The sequence below is a fragment of the Hypanus sabinus genome, chromosome 4 (genome assembly GCF_030144855.1).
Source record: "Hypanus sabinus isolate sHypSab1 chromosome 4, sHypSab1.hap1, whole genome shotgun sequence".
In the NCBI taxonomy this organism is placed as follows: Eukaryota; Metazoa; Chordata; class Chondrichthyes; order Myliobatiformes; family Dasyatidae; genus Hypanus; species Hypanus sabinus.
Window position 1 is genome coordinate 159,285,385 of NC_082709.1, and position 23,559 is coordinate 159,308,943.

At 40.7% G+C, this 23,559-nt stretch overlaps 1 protein-coding gene across 8 annotated transcripts in view; it reads left to right on the forward strand.

Moving 5' to 3' along the window:
- The first annotated feature begins 414 nt into the window (after positions 1 to 414).
- Positions 415 to 23,559, forward strand: part of senp7 (SUMO specific peptidase 7) — a 90,906-nt gene continuing 67,761 nt past the window's right edge. The window contains exons 1-4 of one of the 8 annotated variants that reach the window (XM_059968570.1): positions 416 to 6,382; positions 6,619 to 6,718; positions 6,840 to 6,937; positions 20,139 to 20,223. In XM_059968570.1, the coding sequence (XP_059824553.1) occupies positions 20,164 to 20,223 (60 nt within the window). In that variant the 5' untranslated portion in view covers positions 416 to 6,382; positions 6,619 to 6,718; positions 6,840 to 6,937; positions 20,139 to 20,163. Of the gene's footprint in view, positions 6,719 to 6,839; positions 6,938 to 20,138; positions 20,224 to 23,559 lie in introns of all 8 variants that reach the window. The other 7 variants (XM_059968569.1, XM_059968571.1, XM_059968568.1 and 4 more) reach the window with 7 other exon arrangements.

Consider the following 23,559-nt stretch of genomic DNA (forward strand, 5'->3'; position numbering starts at 1 on the left):
TCCCTCTCTGAGGATTGGTTCCTGTTCCCTCATCTTACCCTTTCTGAAGTCCACAATGTTCTTTCGTCTTGCTGACATTGACTGCAAGGTTATTGGCGCAACACCACTCTTCTAGCTGGTATATCGCTCCTGTGCCCCTTCATCTGAGATTTTATCAACAAATTGTTGCATCATCAGCAAACTTATAGATGGTATTTGAACTATACCTAGCCATACAATCATGGGTATAGTGAGGGTAGAGCAGTGGGCTAAGCACACACCTCTGAGATTTGCCAGTGTTGATTGTCAGTGAGAAGATATTATCACAATCAAGGTAATATATGGTGACAGATATGTACTTTGACAATAATACATTTACTTTGAACCTTGAAGTTACTTTAACATCAATCTTAATGTTGGAGTACTTTAAAATGTTATGATAGGACATCTAGAAAACAAAATCAGGCATGGTTTTTTGAAATGGAAATCATGGTAATCAAAATTTATTGGCATTTTTAGGAGAAGCAACATGTACTGTGGATACCAGGGCACCAGCTGAAGCCTTTTTCATAGATTTCCAATAAGGCATTAGGAAGGGTTTTGCTTGAAAGATTGAGGAAGATGAAAGTTGATGGTGTACAAGGTATTGCATTATTGTAGACATGAGATTGTCTGACAGAAAACAGGGAGTAGGCCTAAATGGAGCTTTTTTCCTCCCCCATTTGGAAAGTTGTAATGAATGTTATGTCACAGGTATGAATGCTAGGGGCCTCAACATTGTAACTTGCTGATTCCTTTCTGCCAAAATAGATAGGAAAGTACATTGTGAAAAATGACATCAGGTGGCATATAGGAGATATACAGTAAATAGGCTAAGGCAAAGATTTGGCAAGTGGACTGGGAAAATGTAAAATTGTTCTTTTTGATATTTAAAATGCATATTATCTAAAAATGGCAAAGTTGAGATGCAGAGTGATCTGGGTATCAATGCATGGTTCTCTAAAGGCTTATTTGCAGGGATGTAAGTAATTAGGATGATTACATTTTAATACTGAAGGCATTAGGGAGTAAGATTGCTGGAATCATATCTGGAATACTTTTTATGGTATTGCTCTCCATACTTAAGGGTGGTAGAGCTTTGGGGTCACCTCGGACAAAAAGAGTTGTGAAGTAAGGTTGGTGGGCTAGGCTTGTATTGTTTGAGTTTAGAGGGGTGAAAGAGGTCTTAATTGAAATACTTAAGATCCTTATAGGATGTGACAGATGGATGTGGAAAGATTGTTCCATTTTGTGAGAGAATCTAGAACATGGGATCACTGTTTTAAAAATAAAGGATTATCCATTAAAGTAATCCATATAGTAAGTTTCAATTTATCAGTGTAAGTCTTTGTACTTCCTGAAAGGACAGTGGAAACCAAAAAGTTTGAATATTTTAAGTCAGAGGGAAAGGGAAGTGAAAGTTATTGCAGATAGATGGAAATAAGGGGTTGAGGCTGTCAGATAAGCCATGATCGAATTAAAGTGGAAGCAGGTTGAGTTGTATAATCCTGCTTCTAATTCATATATTAGATGACAGGATCTGATATTCAAATATTTGTAAATATTGTGTTCAGTTTTTATTTTAGTTCAAAAAGGAACATAAGCATTTTGAGAGGATCCAAAAGAAATTCACAAGATATACTACAAAAAAGGCACTCTTCTGTGGAGAAAAGTAAAGCTTGCAGAATGACTTGTTAGAGGTCTTAAGAATGCAGAAGAGTTGATAATGTTTGGTATGATGTCATCTCAGCTTGTGGGAGAGTGAAGAAGTAGAAGCTATATTTGCAAGATACCTATGAATAGATCAGGACAAAGGTCTTTACCTGAAAGGTGATTAGAATTGAAAGTATGAATTTAAAGGGAAATTAAATAACCTATAATTGAGAATTCAGAATCACTGAAAGGTTCAAGGAAGCGTGGAGACCATTTAGCCAGAATAATCTAGCCACTCCTGTCTTTTCCATATAGACCTGCAAATCTTCTGTCATCTACTTTTCTAGTACCCTTTAGCATGCCACATCTGAATCTGACCCCACTAACAACTTATGCAGAGAGGATTGGCTTAAAGAAGGTCCCTTGATTTCTCTTTCCACAGAAGCTGCTTGACTGTACAGTGTGTGTAGAAGTAAGAAACTGCAAGTGTAAAAGGACTCTGATGGGAGTTATCTATAGACTTCTGAACAGTAGCCAGGATGTGGGCTACAGATTACAATGGGTGTGGAAAAGGCTTGTCAGAAGGGCAAGATAGTCATGGGGGATTTCAATGTGCAGGTAAATCAGGTTGGTGCTGGATTCCAAGAGAGATTTTGTAGAATGTCTATAAGATGGATTTTTAGAGCAGCTTGTGTTTGAGTCCACCAGGGGATTAGCTAATCTGGATTGGGTGTTGTGTAATGAATCAGATTTGATTAGGGAGCTAAAGGCAAAGGAACCTTTAGGAGGCAGTGATTTCCTTTAGGAGGAGATAGGATAGAACTCATCCTGCAGTCTGAGAGGGAGAAGCTAAAGTCAGCATTACAGTGGACCAAAGGGAATTACAAAGGCATGAGAGAGGAGCTGCTAAAGTTGATTGGAAGGGGACACTAGCAGTTGAGTAGCAATGACTGGAGTTTCTGGGAGCAATTTGGAAGGTGCAGGATAGATACATCCCAAAGAAGTAGTCAAGATGATACAACTGTGGCTGACAGGTCAAGGTCAACATGAAAGCAAGAGAGGGTATATAATAGAGCAAAGATTAGTAGGAAGTTAGATGATTAGGAAACTTAAAAAAAAAACATAAGGCAACTAAAAATCATGGGTGGGGGCAGGGAAGATGTAATATGAAGTTAAGCTAGCCAACATTATCAAACAGGATACCAAAACTTTTTTTCCAGATATGTAAAGAATAAAAGAGAAATGAGAGTAGATATTAGACTGCTGGAAGATGATGCTGGAGAGGTAGTAATGGGGAACAAGTAAATGGTGAATGAACGGAATAAATATTTGCGAGAGTCTTTACTGTGGAAAACACCAACAATATGGTGGAAATTCAGAGTTAGAGAGCAGAAGTGAATGCAGTTGTGATTATTAGGGAGAAGGTGCTTGGGAAACTGAAAGGTCTGGTGGTAGATAAGTCACCTGGACCAGATCTATGCACAAGGGTTCTGAAAGAGGTGCCTGAAAAGATTGCAGAGGTATTAGCAACGATGTTTAAAGAATCATTAGATGCTGGAATATTGGAAAATTGCAAATGTCAGTCCACTCTTCAAGAAGGAGGAAAAGAAATTACAGATCAGTTAGTCTGACCTCAGTGACTGGGAAGACGTTGGAGTCAATTGTTAAGGGTGTGGTTTTAGGGTACTTGTAGGCAAATGATAAAATGGGCCAAAGTCACCATGATTTCAAGGGAAAATCTTACCTGACAAATCTGTTGGAATTCTTTGAGGAAATAGCAAGCAGAATAATCAAATAAGCATTGGTGGGTGTTGTGTGCTTGGATTTTCAGAAGGCCTTTGAAAAGGTGCCACACATGAGGCTGCTTAACAAGAGCCCATGGCATTACAGGAAAAATACTAGCATGGAGAGAGCATTGGTTGATTGGCAGGAGGCAAAGAGTGTGAATAAAGGGAGCCTTGTCTGTTTGGCTAATGGTGATAGTGCTGTTCTGCAGGGGTTGGTGTTGAGACTGCTCCTTTTTGCATTGTATATCAATGATTTGAATGATGGAATAGATAGCTTTGTGGCAAGGTTTGTGGACAATACGATGATAGGTAGAGGGAGAGGTAGTGATGAGGAAGCAGGGAAGCTGCCAGAAAGATTTGGACAGATTAGGAGAATGGGCAAATAAGTGGCAGATGGAATAGAGTGTAGTGAAGAGTATAGTCATGCAATTCTGTAGAAAGAATAAAAGCATAGACTATTTTCTAATTGGGGAGAAAATTAAAAAATGAGGCGTAAAGGAACTTGGGCATCTTTGTGCAGGATTCACTAAAGGTTAATTTGCAGGTTGAGTTAGTGCTGAGGAAGGTGATGCAATGTTCGCATTCATTTCAAGAGGACTAGAATGTAAAAGCAACGATGTAATGCTGATGCTTTATAAGGCACTGGTGAAGCCTCACTTGGGAATATTGTGAGCAGTTTTGGGCACCTTACTTAAGAATGTGCTGACATTGGAGCGAGTTCAGAGGATGTTCATGAGAATGATGGCTCTGGGCTTTTAATTGCTGGAATTTAGAAGAATGAGGGGGATCTCATTGAAAGACCTAGACAGAGTGGATTGCAGAGGATGTTTCCTATGGTGGGTGAGTGTAGGACAGAGGGCACAGCCTCAGAATAGAGGATCATCCATTCAGAACAGAGATGAGGAGGAATTTCTTTAGCCAGAGGATGGTGAATCTGTGGAATTCATTGCCACAGGTGGCTGTGGAGGCCAGGTCATTAGGTGTATTTAAGATGGATTGATAGGTTCTTGATTAGTCAGGCTGTGAAAGGTTATGGGGAGAAGGCAGAAGAATGGGATTGTTAGGGAAATGGATCAGCCATGATGAAATGGCAGAGCAGACTGGATGGCCCGAATAACCTAATTCTGCTCCCATATCTTATGGGCTGGATAAGTTCTTCCAACATTTGTTTTTCCTCCAGGTTCCAGCATCTCAGCTTTTCTTTCAGCCCCCCTTCCTCCCACCTGGGCAATACATTCTCAATTCTAACCAGTTACTGAATAAAACAAGATTTTATTCACTATTTCTTTTATTTAATTCTTCCAATCAACTTCCTTCCATGGCTTCTACCATCTCGACCTTTCATTGCTTTTTATATAGATTTTCCCTAAAAATCCCCATTTGAAAAATAAAACGGCTTCACAGTCTTCACATAAGGTTAAGCACATGCATACAATTAAAGCCTTTCACTAATAAGTCATACTGACATCTGTGCTGCAGTCTTCCCTAAAGTTCTGTCTCCTGGAATAGGGGGAGATGTCCATAGTTTGAGGGTGGGGAAGGGGCTACTGAGCGTCAAACCTGCAAATAGACTAGTGGACCAAATATCCTGTTGTAATGGATTATCCATGTCAATAATTTATTTTCAAAATAATGTAAGAGTAATTTTCTTGAGCAGTAAGGCAGGATTTGGGATGTATGTGTCTCAACTTAGAGTTGAGATTGGTCACTGGGTTTCAGATGACGTTTCTGTCTTTGCAACAGAATTATTAGCAATCCTCTGGGCCTTATGGTGGATAGAAGACTCTCGACCATGCTGGGTTATCATCTGTTCGGATTCTGCGGCTGCCTTGGAGGTTATAAAAGGGAATAAATCAAAAGCTCATCCTGACATAGTTATTGAGATTTTCTTAGTTTTGTTTAGAGAAGATGGGTTGTGAAGTCAGATTTACATGGATACCTGGGCATGCTGGGGTGGGGTGCAGGGAAATGAAATTGTGGATGGCATTGCAATGTCTTCCTTACAGAGTGGGCAAGTAGGAATTAGAGTACCCCTAGGCAGAGCAGAATTGAGAAGTAGGATAAAAAAGGGATAGAGAAGAAGTGGCAGGAGGATTGGGAAAATGAATTAAAGGGAAAGCATTTCTTTTTTAGTCACCCACTAGTTAAAAAGGTCTCAGACTGTTACTCTTTAAATTATACAGATATGGTGGAATTAACAAGACTTAGGTTGGGGCATTGTGGGCTAAACTATTAAAGATAATAGGAAAACGTCCTACTGGGTTATGTGACTGATAGTTCGGAGACAGTTCATCATGTTTTGATGAGTTATAATCGATGTCAAATTTAAAGAAGAATATTGTTCAAGAGGCTGTCTTAAATGCATTGTTTTTCTATTAAATCTTTGTTTGGCCACCAAGAGAACCACCATCTGATTGAAGCGTTTATTATTCGGTTCCTTGTTTTACGGCGGTTGACATCCAGCCGGTCCGATGGTAGTGGGTTATTGTTGATAGTTGCTTATTATTCGGTTTCTACGTGCGACTAGTTGTATTCGAGAATTTGAGTTTCTTGGAATTCTATAAGTAACTACAGTTCCTGCGGAGGACGGTAATACGCCTAGAAACGTCTAAACTGCCGGAAACCGAAGAATAAGACGAAATAATTTTCTCGGGGCCGTGCGGCCTGGTTTCTTCATCGGACCTCCCCTTCCGGTGCGACGACGCAGCCTTCCTCCGCAGCTTTGCGAGCGAGAGGCCGAGGTGCGACGGTGCTCCGTTGGGTTTTCTGCGTTCGGGGAGTGGGGGCGGTTCACGGGCCGGGAGGGCTTGGGTTAGGTCCGAGGACAGCGGGGCTTCAGGCCGGGGTTAGTGTCAGATGCGTGGGCCAGGTAGTCGAGTGCGGCCTTTGCCCATCGGCAGTTGAACGGTGAGAGGCCGATATCGGTGAGTGTAGCCGCGCCGCAGCGTCCGCCCAACTTGCCCAAATCCCCCGGACTGCACACTCCCTCCCGGCGCCAAGCGTCTGCGTGACCATCGCCGGTTTGGGGATGTTGCAGTCCCGCGATGTGACTGGACAACGAGGTGTTGTTTTGCTTGCTTTGGAGGCAGATATTTTGTTTGCCGTTCGAGATCCCACTGTGTGAAGGCGAGCGTTTCACGCCGCTGCTTTATGTTTTCAGCAGCAACCTAAACATCTACTCAGTCAGGGGAAAAACAAACTTGATTTGTAGTGGCATTCCCTTGGAAATACGGAGACTGCTGTTGACTTCATGATAAACGGTGAGTTTCATCGAGGGGGGCAGGGAATGCATAATAATTACCGTGACGTTCAGTTCTGCAGCATAAAAACTTCCTGGAAGTGCTGTACATGTACGTCGATACTTTTATTTCTAAATTTTAGATATACCACGAATGAAAATGACTGGTGCCTAGGACCACTGAACTGAAAATTCACTTGCTGCAACACCGGGTTACAAATCTCCTGTGGACCTGTTTACGGTGAGTCAGAGGATATTGTTGATACCTACCTCTCCCTTGGACAGGGTAGCATGCGTGAGACGCTACAGGAATGTGAGCGACTGAAGGTACATGGAATAAATTGCTATATGTTATTGATTGAGATGAACTGGCATTCCTTTAAAGCAAGTTTAAACGAAGGGCCATTGCTTGTAGATTTATTGTCGTGCATTTTTGCCATTGCAACTGTTGATATTAACTACCAGGACGTGCAAGCTCATTCATATTGCTGGGTTGGGATATAAGAGTGAAATCGGTGAGATGCTTGTGGATGCTTCCTTGAGAATAGACCATGCAATAATGTACTCAGCGATCATGGTTGGGGAGAGTGTGTGGATTTGGCATACCTTACCCTTTCTACAATTAGTTTAATATGGTCAAATACACGTCTCTTTTAACACGGTTGATTCTTGAGCTTCAGTACAGTAAAATAACACTGCTCAGATATTTGAGGTCAGAGTTGTGGTGCTTCTGAAATAGATGTTCCAAACAGTCAGTATGTCATGAGTCAAGTGCGCAGAAAAGGCCAACACACATGATGGGCTGCACTGGTTGACAGTCAGAAGGATGGGCAAAAGTGCACAGCATTCTTTTTTGTGGAAGAAGGTGACAAAATTATAGTAACAATCAAAGGCTTGCTTTAGAGGCATTTGGAATCTATGTGGCTAAAGGATACTGAATAACTTACCAAATAACTGAAAGATATTTTTTACATTTGCCCACAGATGTCAGCAATAGAAAACAATCTTGTTGAAATAAATTGGATTGGAGGTGCTCTGCGTTCTTTCTTTAAAATCTAATTTGCTTCTTCGCGATGCCCCTATGGCTTATAGGTAGTGTAGTGCTTGGCACAATGCTTCATAATACCAGTGACCTGGGTTTATTTCCCACCACTGCCTGGAAGAAGTTTGTATGTTCTCCTCATGACTGTGTGGGTTTCCTCTGGGTGCTCTGGTTCCCCCCCCCCCCGAACTGTCCAAAGACCTACTGATTGTTAGCTTAATTGATTATTGTAAATTGTCCTCTACTTAGTCTAGGATTAATTCGTGCGATTGCCAGCAGTGTCTCAAAGAGCGGGAAGGGCCTATACATGCTGCGTCACAATAAATTATTAAAAAGTGTTTACAACCGCCCTGAACACCATGGTTTTAAGTGGTTACAAATTTAGAACCTACAAGACCAGTGAACAGTGACCTATATCGATCAACTGTTGGGTTGTGCATGTCTTTCAAAGTTGTTTACTGCATTCCATGGAGGTACCAGGGGACTTGTTGTAGTGGAGCACCTCATCACAGTGTTTGTTTCTTCCAGAAGTCCAGTACTATATGTCTGAAAATAGTGTAAATGCAGTCCAGGTGATAAAAAACCAACTTCCAGTATAAAGATCTCACTAGTAATTACAGTCAGAAGATAGTTACCGTGGAGAATCCAAGAAAAGGAGAGGCTATATCAGTGTGGGTTTGAGATAAAGGTTAACGTTGGTAGAAAGCTCTGAATATCCAGTCTGCTGCAGCATTCATTTGGAAGGAATTTTAAGATATATTTCAGGCACACTCTTATGCAGAACATAGCACAGAAGCAGGCCCTTTGGCCCACAATATTGTGCTGTTAATTAAATTAGTAATCAGATGTTCACTAAACTAATCCCTTCTGCCTACTTAATACGAAAATCCTTCCATTTAATTCATGTTCATGTGTCTTTTTAAGAGCTTGAATGCTCCTATCATGTGTGCCTTCAGCATCTCCCCGTATTTCAGGCATCTAGCACACTACAGAAAAAAGTAACTTGTCCCATACATCTCCTTTGATCTTGCCCCCCTCACCTTAAGTACATACCCTCTGGTATTAGACATTTCAACCCCAGGAAAAAGATACTTGCTGTCCATCTATGTGTCTCGTACTCTTTTAAACCTCTATCAGATCTCCCTTCAGCCTCTGCCATTCCGGAGAAAACAACTTAAGTTTGTCCAACCTCTCCTGTCCTCTAATCCAGGCAGCATTTTGCTAAACCTCATCTGCACCCTCCCCAAAGTCTCGACATCGTTCCTGTAATGGGGGACAAGAACTGAATGCATTGGCGCCTAACTGAGCTTTCATAAAGCTATAACTTCCCATCTCTTGAACTGAGTTCTCTAATTAATAAAGGCAAGCATGCTATATGCCTCCCTTTATCACTCAATCTACCTTTTATAGCCACTTTCAGGGAGCTATGAAGTTGCCATTAATGGTGTACTCTTTTTACATTTGATCTCCAAAAGTGTAGCACATTTGGTCGGGGTACTTGCCATCTGTCATTTCTCTGCCTGTATCTGGAGCTTATTTGTGTCCTACTGTATCCCATACTAGTCTTTTATGCTATCCAGAACACCACCGATCTTTGTATCATCTAAAAACTTACTAACCACCAGCTATCTATGTTTTCATCCAGGTCATTTATATGTATCACAAATAGCAAAGGTCCCAGTACAGATGCTGTGGAAAGCCATGAGTCATGGGCCTTCAGCCAGACTCGGTCCCATCGTTCACTAGTCCCTGCTTTTTACGGGCAAGCTAACTTTGAATCTAATCAGCCAATTCACTGCTGATCCCATGCACTTTTTTGGATAAACCTACTCAAATATCTTACTAAAATCCATGTAGACAACAGCCAGAGCTCAACATTCATCAATGACCTTTGTCACCTCCTTGGAAAATTGAAATCAAGTAACTAAGACTTGCCCTGCACAAAGCCATGCTGACTGTTTCTGATTAGGCCATGATTTTCCAATTACTCAAATCCTATCCCTATGAATCCTCTAGTAACTTGGCAATGATTGACATGAGACTTGCTGGTCTATAGTTTCAAGGATTATCCCTGTTTCCATTCTTAAATAATGGAGTAACATTAGCCGCTTGCTAATCCTCCAGGATCTCTCCTGTGGCTAGAGAAGACGCAAAGATATTGGTCAAGGAGGCAGCAATCTCATCTCTTCCCTATATAAATAACCAGGGGAATTATCCACCTTTTTTAAAAAAAAAGAGATAAGCCATGATTGAATGGCGGAGCAGACTTGATGGGCCAGATGGCCTAATTCTGCTGCTATGTCTTATGGTCTTATGATCTTAATGTTCTTCAGGAGACCCAATGTTACTACTTCCTTCATTTCAAAGTGCCCTAGCAAATTAGCATGCTCCATACTGATCTCTCTGTCCTCTATCTGTTTAGTAAATTATAGTGCACAGTACTCATTGAGGACCTCACCTACATCCACCACCTCCAAACACGTTCCTTCCATTATCCTTGAGTAGTCCTAACTGCTCCATAGTATTCTGCAGGAGGCACAGTGCAAAGCTGGAAATGCACTCTGAGGAGCAAACACGAGGAAATCTGCAGATGCTGGAAATTCAAACAACACACACAAAATGCTGGTGGAACACAGCAGGCCAGGTAGCCCGAAACGTTGACAGTGCTTCTCCTTATAGATGCTGCCTAGCCTGCTGTGTTCCACCAGCATTTTGAATGCACTCTGAGGCACTGTTCTCTTAAATAAAATCTAATGTATCAAAGAATATTGGGTGCAATAACTATTAGTTATTGTGAACTGTAATTTAGTTTGTTGTCAAGGTCCTGAAGTTTATTTCTTTCCTTGCAAAGACTGCAGCCCAGAACCAGAGGGGCTAATTGTCAAAAGCTCTGGAAAACTAAAGCCACAAGAAAATGAAGTGATGCTTCAAAAGGCACAAGGCACTTTAATATTTGTGGGAAATCTAAATGCAGGGAAGAGATTCACAGAACTTAGATACATTCAAAAAATGTGCTCAATTTATTCGTTATGACCATCAAATTAGTCATCACTCATGTATTTTCATGCTGAATTAAGAGCAACTAAAAAGACCAAAATATAGTGGAGATGAGGCCTGTCTGTGTGCGTGTGTGAGGGGGTGGGAAGAGGGCCCTTGTGGTGTTCATCATGGGCATTTTATATCAGTGTGGTGACATTTGTGGGCTGCCCCCAGACATCCTTGGGTATGTTGGTTGTTGACTTCAATATGTTTTGATGGACCTGTGATTAAATCTGAATTTGCTGGAATGTATAATCCAAAGCAATTCATTTTTCTAAAGAAAGTTAGATTGCTGCTGGTTCTGCTGGTTATTTTCAAAACTTTGTTTTTACCTAATGATTCCCATCTTGCCACACCACTCTGGAATGGAAGACTTAGCTGTTATGTACTAGTAAACATGAAGTATCAGCACAACACCAAAAGTGCAGAAAGGTGAGAAGCTTTGTGCAGGCTGAGGTTACAGTGGTTTTCAGACCATTAAAGAAAGCATCTAACTAGCATCATGAATTTTGGAGACTTGTTAAGACCAGTGGGATATAAAGCTACATTGTCTGCTTCCAGGATGGATAGTGAAATGTACATAGGCACCAGATAATCTGGAAGTGGTGGTGTAATTCATGAGTTGCATTATACTAGATCCTGAAGTAGCCCTAGAAGCTGACGTAAGGTGAAGTGAAACTAAAGTAGTCAAGGTGACTTTCTTGAATCTGAGCTAAAGGAGATTCTTGAAGTTCCTTCAATGCAAGTCCTACTAAGATATCTGAAAATCTTTTAGAGTGGACTTCTAAGAGCAAAGATATTGAGGTTCAAAAACGCGCTTTGTTTTTATACTTTAAGCACTTTGTATGTGTATCTAGCTTGGAGTATTATTTTGGAAGAGTATTGTATATGCAGTCATACTCTCACATGTACTGATAGTGTGGTCATGTATATATAACTTCGATATTTAAGCAGATGCTGTGTAGTGATATGAACAAATGGAGTTACAACAAGTAGTTACTATCTAATTTTAACAAGTCATTGTGATTTGTGGTATGGTTTGTCAAAATCTTGAGTTTGATTCCAATTTGTGAAGGTTATAGAAAATTTTCATTAATCCAGCATGTTCAGGAGTTTAGTTCTGGACTAGATGTTCCAGACTATTATACTGATAGAGCAATATATTTTAATTCACCTTTTTATCGTAATAAATTTTTGAGTAAACCAGGTGAGCAGTGAGTGCAGGACATGGCGCCTGGTAAGAAGGGAGGGAGTACAGCAAAGATCATCTGGTGGACCAGATGCTCACTCATTAGAATTTCTATAAGGTCTGCACATCAGCTGAGTTGTACTGTTTTGCAAACTATCTCTGCAAACTTTTTTTTGAATGTTAGGAGTATTATTAAAATACTTGAAGAATTATTTGTAAATTTTGTGGAACCAATTGTATGTAAAATTTGATATTTACATCAATATTTGTTTATGCTAAATTTTGTTTTGAAATGAGGATAGGTGGGAATAAAGACATTTTTTGACACTTTGGTGCTCTTTATTGCATCTCATGTTGCATGATTTGCATTATGATTTGAATATGAAATCTCCCATTCATGGCTTATACATTGCTGAATTGAGCACAATGTTGCTTTTGGAAATTGCCCGATGTGTTTTATAGCATAATGCAATTGTGAACAGTTGTTGAAAAATGCATAACATCTTAGTTTACCATTCATGCTAAGGAGAGAAGCCAATTCTTGCAGAAGAAATATTGGCATTCTCTGTTGTATTACCTGTTACGAATGTGCCACAACTCTGAGGGGCCGAAGGGTACAAAGTAGCCCCCTCCTTTGTGAGAATCGCACGATCGCTATTAATTTGGGTCTGGGACCCAGGAAATGAGAGAGAGACACGCAGGATCCACAAGGGTTTGGAATGTGGGTCCTGGCCTCAGCGATACAAAGCCACGGATAACGGCTGTTGTCTCTTGGAGACGGTATTGTGGATTGAGTACTGTACTATTCATTGAAGCCCTCAGGGAACGACCAGAGTGGGCTGGTTGAGGGATTGCATCATCCCAACCTGATTGACATCTGAGACCCCGTGAGTAAGGATAAAAGAGGGTCTGGGGAACAATCCCTTCAGACGCAGCAGGAGAAAACGTATGAGACCGGTGGGGACTTGTGTGTGTCCATCCTTGCCCGGATGACAAGTCTTCCACGGAATGGCCTCACTAAAGGAGGGATACGGATCAAGATCGGATGAAAGGAAAAGCCGGCAAGTTTCAAAAATCTGTCTCTCTGTCCAACCAAAAAGCTGCAGTCTGAATGAACTGAGTGACTTTTATATTTCCATCGGACAATACGTTATCCCCTAGACAATGATAGAGCTTATTTCTTAGTGATTATTATTATACCAGCACTTTTAGATTTAGTATTGATGATGTATATTACCTGTATGTTTGCATTGATACTATTTTTGTGTATTTTTACAAATAAATACTGTTAAAAATAGTACCATCAGACTTCAACGGACCTCTCTATCTTTGCTGGTAAGTGACCCAGTTACGGGGTTCGTAACATACCACAGTACTGTACATATTATGACATTAAAAAATGTCGCTTTGGAATATACAGTTTAAATTTTCATATTTGACTTGGTTTCCAGGATAAAACATTTTCATAATGGCTCATTCTAGCTTGGGAAGAGTTAGAGATTTAAGGAATGTATTGGCTCACTTCTTTAAATTCAGAATTTTAAAACTGCTAAAGAAAGTGACTTTAATTTTCTTCCTCCCCGCTCCCTTCAGGTTGAGTCCCTTTAACACTGCATGTGGGGAGGATCTCGCAGGTAGCTTATACCCAAAGTAATCTCACATCGAAATAATAGTGATTGCAGAAGCGATCAGAGGATGACCTTTTCAGTTTTCCTGTTCCCTTTGCTTTACGTTGAGGAATGCTAGCATGGTAACTTGCCTCTGGAGGGATTTGAAGTATCTATGGGAATCATGTACTGTATATGAAATAGCTTTCCTTTCCTGTTGAATTGTATCAACCATGAAAGTATGGTTTACCTAGGTTTATGTCAAAACATGTTTCTTGCATTGAAACATGTTTTTCCCATGCCTACACACCAGTCATGGCCCAGTATCTTTCGTCAGTGTGTATGCCCCTACCTTGAACTCCACCTCTGAGGCACAATACATGTTCTATGACAAATTAGAAGCTGTTGTCAGGAATATTCCGAGTGATGAGAACCACGTTCTCCTTGGTGAGTTCAATGCCAGAGTAGGAACCGATAACGATTCCAAGCCGTCTTGTCTTGGCCACTTTGGAATTGGCAAAATAGATGACAATGGACAACGTCTCCTGGAGTTCTGCGCCTATCACGGCCTGGGTGTAACTAACTCCTACTTTCAGATGAAGTCGCAGTACAAGGTCTCATGGTGACATCCGCGGTCTAAACACTGGCATCAACTGGACATTATCATCACCAGGCACTCTTTCATCAACTCTGTACTAATCACCCGGTCACACCACAGTGCGGACTGCGATACGGATCATGCTTTAGTATGCTGCAAGTTCAAACTACGAAGAAAATCCACACCGCTCCAAACATACTGGAAAACCTCGCATCAACACAACAGAGATGACATAGTCAGAAAAGGTTGACCAGTTTGCCAAGTCAGTACAGGGTGCTATGACTACCTCCTCACAAGGAGATACTGCAGCAGAACAATGGTCATACCTTCACGACACCATCCACGAATCAGCATTCTCTATCTTTGGAAGAAAGACCACAAAGAGCAATGACTGCTTTGAGGCAAAGTCCAACATCATGACTCCCGTCATCGAAGCCAAGCCTGCAGCTCTCAGAGTACAAGCACTCACCATCTGACCAAACACTCCAGGCACTTCGAGCTGCTAGAAGCAAAGTGCAACAGACTGCAAGGCAGAGTACTGGCTCCAGCTCAGTGAGGGCAATCAGACAGTAGCTCTGACCGGCAACATCAGAACGATGTATGATGGTATCAAGAAGGCCCTTGGCCCATCGCAAAGCAAGACAGCCCCCCTGAAGTCATCCAGTGGTGAAATAATCACCAATAAAAGCAAGCAGATGGAATGCTGGGTAAAACACTACTGTGAGCACTCAAGGGAAAATGTTGTTAGCTCAGCCATTGATGTGATTGATTTTCTACCAATCGTGGATGAACTTGACTCCGAACCAACCATTGAGGACCTCTGCAAGGCAATTGGCAGTCTGGCCCCAGGGAAAGCTCCTGGCAATGATGGAATTCTTCCAGACCTGATCACACACTGCAAGAGCTCACTCCTCCAACCTTTACACGAGGTCCTCATCAGTGCTGGAAGGAAGGATCCGTACCACAGGATACGTGCGACTCCAAAATCGTCACTTTGTACAAGAACAAGGTTGATAGGAGCAACTGCAACAACTACAGGGGTATCTCCCTCTTGAGTCTTTGCTTGTGTAACTCTGGCATGTCTACAAACTGGCAGAATGGATCTACCCTGATTCCCAATGTGGTTTTTGTGCAAGGAGGTCAGCTGTTGACATGATTTTTCTCACTCCGTCAACTCCGGGAGAATTTTAGGGAATAACAGAAACCCCTCTGTTGCTTTCATCAACTTGACCAAGGCTTTTGACTTGTCAGCAGGGATGGGCTCTTTCAGAATTTCCTCAAGATGGACTCTTCCCCTGAAACTCCAAAACTAATTGTGTACAATGCATGCTTTATCAGCACTCTCCTGTATGGTAGCGAGACTTGGACCATCTACTCCAAACAGGAGAGTAAACTCAATAGTTTTCACCTGCGCAGCCTTCGCCGCATCCTTGATGTCACCTGGAGAGACAAAGTCCCAAACTCTGAGGTTCTCCCACACCGGACTTCCCACAATGTTCACACTTTTAAGACAAGGCAGACTGCGCTGGTTGGGCCACGTCCGTCGTATGAAGGATGGTAGTCTGCCAAAGGACATCCTCTATGGAGAACTAGCAACAGGCAAGAGAAATGTTGGTAGACCCCAGCTTCGCTTCAAGGACCTCTGCAAGCGCCACATAAAAGCCTTAAAAATCAACACAGAGTGCTGGGAAGATAAAGCAGATGACCGCAACAAATGGTGAGGTACTCTTCAGCAACACCTAGAGCAAGGCGAAAGAGTGATCTTGAGGTTGAGCAGAAAGTTACACGGAGAGCACAGCGGACAGCAGACAACAATTCCATGACGCCCTGTGGCAGTAACTGTGGCAGAGCCTACTGTTCCAGGATCGGCCTCAATAGCCACAGTCAACGCTGCTTGACAAACCAGTGATTACCAGAGGCGCAGTACTCATGGTCGACTATGTCGGGGGGACACAAACACCCCCCCCCCCCAATTAAATTTCATATTTTTTTCTTGTACTGGAAGACGCTCTGTTGCACATTTCTTTTGGACAATTGTATTAATAGTTCCATGCGATAATCTTGCTTTTCTTCGATGAAATTTTCTTATGGTATCTTCTGAGCTTTAACTCCCTATGGTGTTTTTATTTAGAAAACCTTTTGATTTTTAATCTATATGTTAAATGGGCAATGTTTTTGGAATTTTCAGTTTTGACAGTGACCTTTGTTGTATGGTTAATGGGTTTAGAAGCAAATTTACATGTTTCCTAGATTTCCTGTACATACAAGTTCCCATAATATTATATTACCTATGCATGTTCATTCCTATGAATGGCAGAACTAGTTTCAAGTTTAATTGTCATGAATACCCATGATTACAAGCAAACAAAACAGTGTTACTCTGGGAATAAGGTACAAAACACAGTACAAACAGTCGCACAGTACAAGATACATAGCACATACAAGATATTAGTAAAATACAGTCGCACAAAAACATAGTCCAAGACCCTGAGTCCATGAATGTTACAGCAGTCCACAGTGGACACAACATGGCCTATCCTCTGAGTGAGCAGAGGGCCGCAGCGCGCATGCACGCTCTTCTCTGTCCCTGTTTCTGTCCCTCTTGTGTCATTCATTACAACACTATGGAAGATGCGGTCAACATAAAGAGTTATTAAAAAGATCTTCCACTCAGGGTGTATCTGAAAATGGAACTTGTCTCTTACCTGGGGATGGAATGCAGTTTCATCTTGAGTACTGTTGCATTCAAATTTGTTGTTTAGTACATGGTCGGTGAGTGTTGACTCCATGACAATCGAGAATTATTCATTGAGTTATAGTCATGGAATACTGTGGCACAGAAGCAGGCCCTTGGGCTCAGCCAGTCTTTGCCAAACTGATATTCTGCGTAGTCTCACTGACTTGCACCTGAACCATAGCCCTTCATATCCCTCCCACCCATGTATTTATCCAAACTTCTCTTAAATGTTACGATCAAACCTGCATCCACCACTTCTGCAGGCAGCTCATTACATATTTCCACCCCATCTCTGAGTGAAGAGTTTCCCCTTTTGGGTTTTCTTTAAATATTTAGTTCTGGTCACGTCCAACTTCAGTGGAAAAAGCCTTCTTATACCCCATTATTTTACCAAATTTCCCCTCATTCTCTTGTGTTCCAGGAAATAACTTATTCAACCTTATGAGATGTTCTCAAGTCACGCTGCATCCTTGTAAATTTTCTGTTTTTTCTGTCTTATTTATATTTTTCCTGTAGGTAGGTGACCATAATTGGACACAGTACTCCAAGTTAGACTTCACTAATATCTTGTACAACTTCAATATTCCAACTCCTACACTTAATACTGTTTTATGAAGATCAGTGTGTCAAAAGCTCCCTTTATAACCCTTTCTATCTGTGATGGTACTTTCTAGATGTATAGGTTTGTAATCCCAGAACCGTCTGTTCTACCACACCCCTCAGTGCTCTACCACTTGATGTGCAAGTCTTACCTTGATTAGTTCTCCCAAGTGCAACACTCATACTTGTCTGCATTAAATTCCACTGATCCCCGCAACACAACGGTAGTCACAAGCCCCCAGAGAGGCAACAGTCTACTATAATATCGCTATACCCGTGAAGCTGATTGCTATATAATTGTCTTGAAATAAGTCTCTCCTCCATAATAAACTTGAAACTAATGATGTTGATGGGCAACACACTCAAAATGCTGGAGCATCACAGCCGGCTAGGCAGCATCAATGGAAAAGAGTACAGTTGATGTTTCGGGCTGAAACCCTTCGGTAAGACTGGAGAAAGAGATGAGTAGATTTAAAAGGTGGGGTGAGGGGGAGAGAAATACATGGTGACGGGTGAAACAGGGACGGGAGGGATGAAGTAAAGAGCTGGGCAGTTGATTGGTGAAAGATAAAAGAGATACTTGGCTGGAGAAGGGGGAGTCTGATAGAGGACAGAAGGCCATGGAAGAAAGAAAAGGGGGGTGGAGCACCAGAGGGAGTGAATGGGCAGGCGAGGAGATAGGTGAGAGAGGGAAAAGGGGATGGGGAATGCAGAAGGGGGAGGAGGTGGCTGTAACCAGAAGTTTGAGAAATTGATGTTTATGCCATCAGGTTGGAGACTATTCAGGCAGAATATAAAGTATTGTGAGTGTGCCCTCATTGTGACAGTAGAGGAGGCCATGGATTAAACTATTGGTATAGGAAGTGGAATTAAAATGGGTGGCCAATGGGAGATCCCACTTCTGGTGGGTGGAGCGTAGGCGAAATGGTCTCCCAATCTATGTCCGGTCTCACCGACGTACAGGAGGCCACACTGGGAGCACTGGGCACAGTATATGATCTCAACAGACTCACTGAAATGTCGCCTCACGTGGAAGGACTGTTTGGGACCCTGAATGGTAGTGAAGAGGTGTAGGAGCAGGTGTAGCACTTGTTCCACTTGCAAGGATAAGTGCTAGGGGAGAGAGAGATCAGTGGGGAGGGACAAATGGACAAGGGAATTACGTGGGGAGCAATCCCTGCAGAAAGTCAGGTCATATAAGATGTGCTTGGTGGTGGGATCCTGCTGAAGGTAGTGGAAGTTGCAGAGAATTATGTGCTGAACGCGGAGGCTGTGGTCATAGGTGAAGATGGAAGAGGAACCCTATCCCTGGTAGGATGGCAGGAGGTTGGGGTGAGAGCAGACCCCACCTTTTAAATCTACTTTTTTGTTCTCCAGTCCTGCCAAAGGGTCTCGACTGTACTTTTTTCCATAGATGCTGCCTGGCCTGCTCGATTTCCTCCAGCATTTTGTGTGTGTTGCTTTGATTTGCAGCATCTGCAGATTTCCTCTTGTTCACATTGATGTGCCCTGGATAACACAGATTAAGGAACTCAAGATCGAGTGTCTCCTTTCTCTCTGGTTCATCTAGGATGTTGATTTGTGGAGTATCATACTTCTAGAGATGGGGAGTCGTGAAGTCTCGGGTGGTACTGTACCTATGCTAACTTTTTTTTATCATGTACTTATACCCCCCAGTCTGTTTGTACTGCAATCATTTTGCTCTCTCATTCTTCCTTCCAATGTGGATCACCTCACATTTTCCCACATTATCCTCCATCTAACAACTTTCCACTTCACTTGTCCTGCCTATTATCCCTTTGTAGGCACTTGTGAACCCACAAATCTTTGTATCATTAGCAAATGTGACTCTTTCCATCCAACCAATAATATACAAGACCCAGCAATTATTCCTTTGGCATCATACTTCTTTCTGATTGCCAGTCTAAAAATGACCTATTTATCTCATCTTTATTTTTGTGTTGGTGGGGTAGTTTTTAATAAACAAATGAATAGGTTATTCACATATTTTCTACTTTGGATTCTTTTTAGCAATTCTTAATTAGTTTAAAAAAAATCAAGCTCTTGTAAGACAATTAATTAAGTTTTGAAAAGGCAATTCTCTATTTGCTGCTCTATTCTATTTCTATTTGCTCTATTTTCTCTTTGGAGTTATGAGCCTTAATTGTGTAGCGTGGTTCTCATTGACAGGACCCTTGGTAATGCCTTCAATGAATTTGATTAACCTGATTTGATTAGTTCATTCTTTTTTTAAAATGCTGTTTGATATAGATACAATAATAAATTACTTCTATTAAGCACTATACACTCTTGTTACAGAGGGCATTTTGCACAAAGATTATTTTCAGAGTAGTTGTATTATAAAATTGAAGTTTGAAACTTGCATTTTTATAATAGAATTAAACTGAATGGAAGCAGCATTATTAAATATCCAGCATTAAACAAGAGATTTTTTTTGTCTACAGGTTGATTTTCCACTGGGAGTTTCTTTCATGATGCCTAAGATTTAATTCTAGCAAAATAATTGGGGACTATTTATTCTCATTGTGATGTTTTCATTAACAATTACTGACAGTTTTTTCACTTGCTTTTGTTTAACATTCACACATTTATGAGAATTCTCTTTGTAGCAACAGGGATCCTGCATCTACCGTAATGGATAGGCAGAGGATCTCGACTCAATCCACTGGTCAGGACTGTCCGGGGACATTACAGGTACTCATTACAGCTTTATTTATTATTAGTTCTGTAATTTGGTGTGTTCAGTTATTTATTCTTGTACTGTCTATATTGTATTTGTTGGTGAGGGTCGTAAATGTCATATGTTTGTGATTAACTATAATTCCAGGACATTTGTTACTAACTGGATTCAATTGTTTCCTCAACACTTTTTGTTTTGACAATATCCAATTGGGACAAGTTGGTCTGGAATTTCTGCTAGATTGTACTTGGGTGGTTTTCAATGCAGTTTTTCCAATATCAACCTACCCAAAATATCGATGCAACTAGAGTAAGTTGTAAATCTACCAAATTATACAGCAGTAATTAGCTTCACCCATTGAACAAATTGCCTTTTATGGACTGTTGAAGAGATTGAAAATTAAGCTTACTTTGGGCACAATGACTATGATATCTTAATTTGTCATTGAAATTTACAAAGAAGTCATTTAAGTTGGGTTACTCTTGGTGGGTATGATACAGATTGAATGTGTTCTACTTGTGATAAATGTATTGCCAACTGCCTGATAAAATTGCTTTACTTTTACATGCAATAATTGTAATTCTTTCAAATTAGTGTTGCTAAAAGATCTTGTTTTGAGAATCTTGTTTTGCTTAATGCTTTTTATTGTAAATTAGATTCAAAAACTGCCTTGGCTATCAGCTGTAAAATAGGAATAATATTACTTTCTCCTCAGCTGCGTTCCATAGACAAGTACTGAGTGAGTGCTGACATTTACTGAGAAATAGGAAAAGTTAGTGAGGTACAATGGAAGTCTGAGATCAGGGAATAAAAGACTTCCCAAGAACAGAACAATATCAGTTAAGTGAAGAACAGTAGGGGGGAAGATTCTGATTTCAAACCTCGGCTGCCTTGCAGCCATACCCACTCATGAGAAAGGCTTTGGGAGTAAACCCTGAGGACAGATCTGGAGCTGGAGTCCCTAAGGCAGTCCGATGATGCCTTCAACCTTAATCTGGCAACTCCTGTGTCGACACTGGTGCCAAGCTTCATCTGCCCTTTCCCTTTCCTTGGCCAATATCAGTGGCGTGGAGAGGGGAGACACGCTGCTTGGGTAACTGCCGGTCTTCCATACAATCCTGCCCAGACCTGCACCCTGGAGAGGGAACAGATCCATGGGTTTGCAAGACTAATGGATGCCACACAAGTAGTGGGGGATATCTATGTTTTTTTGAGTTGGATAAGTATTAAGAATGTATGGCATCATGATTATCTCGTGGGTCAGAAGAGTCTTGCGTTAAAAGATGAGATGGATGTAATTTATGCATTGTGTTAATGAGGCAGTGTATGCCGGAGATGCTCTGTAAATGCAATTTTTGCTTACACTTCAGTAAGCTGGTATTTATACAAAAGCAGTGTGTATCTGATCAGTTGATGTTTGAGAAATAAACATCTTGAATTAATGTTACATTTTTTATTAATGTCCAAAGACGTGAATAGAAATAAACCATGTTGTATTAACATAAAGAACACAAGAACTAACAGGAGAAGGTCACCGGCCCTTTGAGTCTGTGCTGGCTGATCTTGCACTTTTGTACAATTTCCCCACCTATTGCCATATCCCTTGCTTTGCTTAATATTGAGAAATCTACCACCATTCTTCTTTGAATGGAATTCATAGCCCTCTAGGTTAGAGAATCCAAAGATCACTATGTTCTCAGGAAAGATTCTCACCTCATTTGTAAAAAGTTTACCATGCACTCTATATGTGATATCTATATTTTTCAGTCAAGGGAAATTTCCTCCCTGCATCCAGCCTGTCAAGACCTGCAAGGATTTTGTAATATTTTAAGGGCATGTACCATTCAAATTATGAATTTGTCCTCGATGGGTTGAATTCTATTTTTATGTATGATAGACTCCAGAGACAATTATTACCTGTGGTGTGTGTCTAAATTGAATCCTTAAGGTACTAATGTCATAATCCTTTTAACAGTGTTCCAATCGGGTGCAAGTAGTTAAAGAAAACTGTAAAAAGTTTCATGGATTTGTCTTCTAAAATATCTTCCAAAGAATCCCAATAAAATATCTTCATATTATTCTATTTTAGTTATGGCACATTATTTTAATGGCAAGAAATGAATAGAATATGTCCAATTCATTTGCAATTGAAATTTAAAATTTTCCAAATATTATTGCTTTATTGAAGTGTAGGCATGATGCTTGCTTGCAAATGATTCAATTAAAGAAATCTTTCTTAGTGAATGCCGCCTTGATTAAGAGGGCAGTATCATAATGTTATGGTACGTGACTAGAGCGTTTAGTAATCTTTTTGAGAAATCTCAGTGACATTTGGGGAACTGTTAATTAAATAATATGCCATTTTAAAAATGTCAAGCACCAGAAATAGTTGAAGTTTCAAAGTTGCTGCAAATCCCATCATGTTCTCTAATAAAGATTTGAGAAAAGCTTTTGCCAATGCCTGATATATAGGATGTGATACCAAACCAAAATCAGTTAATCTTTCTAATTGTCATATCCTTTTATCAAACGATAATATTGAAAAATTAAAGTCAAAAAAGGCTAGCCACCCTTCAGCTGGGACATTGGATTTGGACAGAACAAAGACTCAACTAGTCTACTTCACAAATATGACACCCTGTGAGTTCAGAATTGATTTTGGACCCTATGAAGTCCTGTGCATCAGATCGAGGAGTAAATGATCGTCAGATGATTACTACCAACCATTTACCATAGCCATTTAATAAACTGTGCCATGTTGAACATTACCTGGAAGACCATTCAGCACTATTTGGTATAGTGTGCTCTGGAAGGGGGACCTCAGTAATCAATTGCCAGCTGTAGCTCAATTGGACCATCACCAACTTGATATCCCTTTTTAACAGTATGTGTCAGAAAGGGTTTGTGGAAAATGATGACAACCAACTCACTGTAAACTTTCTTGATCGTTCTGTTATACAGATTCACCTAGTCACCTAATAGAAGTGACACAGCATCTGTTTTGCTTTGTATTGAGAGCATATAAACCTAATTAGAAGTTGATATTGAAACTGCAGATGGTGGAATTTGAAATAAAAGCACAGATGTTCAATAGACATCTATTATAGTGAAATAAATGTGTATGTGTCAGTTAAAAAAAAAAGAAATAAGGCCCACAACTGTGTGAGTATGAAGAATGGCACCAGAGTAAAAATTTAAATGGGAGTAGACCAAAATACAGTATTGTAGATTTAGAATCTGTGCAGTGATTTAAGGTTGGTAAGCTTTAGGTACAAATACTTATAGATGAGTGCAGTGGATGGTAATGATTGAAATTCACCACAAACAGTACAATACCAGGCACATAAAGC